A 1,013-nucleotide genomic window follows, 5' to 3' on the forward strand; every position below is an offset into this window, starting at 1 on the left:
TAATTATTTCCTTAGGCTAAATTCCTAAAAGTGGAGATTCTGGCTCATATTGAATATGAATTTTAAAAGGCCTGCCTCTTGGCACCCATGCTATTGTTCGTCAAAGCCAGGCTTTTCAAACTTTGCCAAATCATGGTTCATAAAGTTTGGATTGTTGATTTAACTTGCATTTCTTTGAGGTTGAATGACGCTTTATGAATTTAATTGGGCATTTATACTTACTTTTTATGAGCTAAAAGTTCATGACCTTTGCCTAATGTCCTATTGGCATGTTTCTCTTCCTTAATAAATCCCAGTACATCAGTATAATATTGCTCATGGCATGATGTCAAGTTTGAATGAAACGATAGCAGCCTACTTTAGAATACCTCTCATTTCTCTCTCTAGCCCAGAAATCACATGAAGCTGTGGGTAGAGATTCAACTGATAGTCCTGGAAACCCCTCTCAGCCTAAGGACCATGAGTAACCAGACACTAGTAACAGAATTTATCCTGCAGGGCTTTTCAGAACAGCCGGAATACCATGTGCTCTTATTCAGCTGTTTCCTCTCCCTCTACTCTGTGGCTCTCATAGGTAATATCCTCATCATTTTGGCCATCACCTTTAACCCTGGGCTTCATATCCCCATGTACTTTTTTCTGTGTAACTTGGCTACTATGGATATTATCTGCACCTCTTCCATCATGCCCAAAGCCCTGGAGGGTCTGCTGTCAAAGGACAGCTCCATCTCTTATGGGGGCTGCATGGCCCAGCTCTATTTCCTCATATGGTCTGCATCCTCTGAGCTGCTGCTCCTCACAGTCATGGCCTATGACCGGTACACAGCCATCTGCCATCCTCTGCATTACAGCACCACAATGAGCAAGGCATTCTGCTGCAAGCTGGCTACAGGTGTATGGGTGCTCTGTGCCTTCAATGCGGCCATCAACACAGGACTGATGCTACGGTTAAATTTCTGTGGCCCCAATGTCATTACCCATTTTTTCTGTGAGGCCCCTCCTCTGCTGCTTCT

General features: G+C 43.8%; 1 protein-coding gene across 1 annotated transcript; it reads left to right on the forward strand.

Annotated features, from left to right (window-relative positions):
• Positions 1–399: 399 nt before the first annotated feature.
• On the forward strand, positions 400–1,007 carry LOC132009056 (olfactory receptor 13A1-like; the record flags this gene model as incomplete). The annotated part of the gene is made up of 1 exon (XM_059387467.1): positions 400–1,007. A coding segment is annotated over exon 1 (608 nt), but the record flags the coding sequence as incomplete, so codon positions are not given.
• Between the last annotated feature and the right edge of the window lie 6 nt (positions 1,008–1,013).

Source organism: Mustela nigripes, unplaced genomic scaffold (assembly GCF_022355385.1).
Source record: "Mustela nigripes isolate SB6536 unplaced genomic scaffold, MUSNIG.SB6536 HiC_scaffold_3818, whole genome shotgun sequence".
NCBI lineage: Eukaryota > Metazoa > Chordata > Mammalia > Carnivora > Mustelidae > Mustela > Mustela nigripes.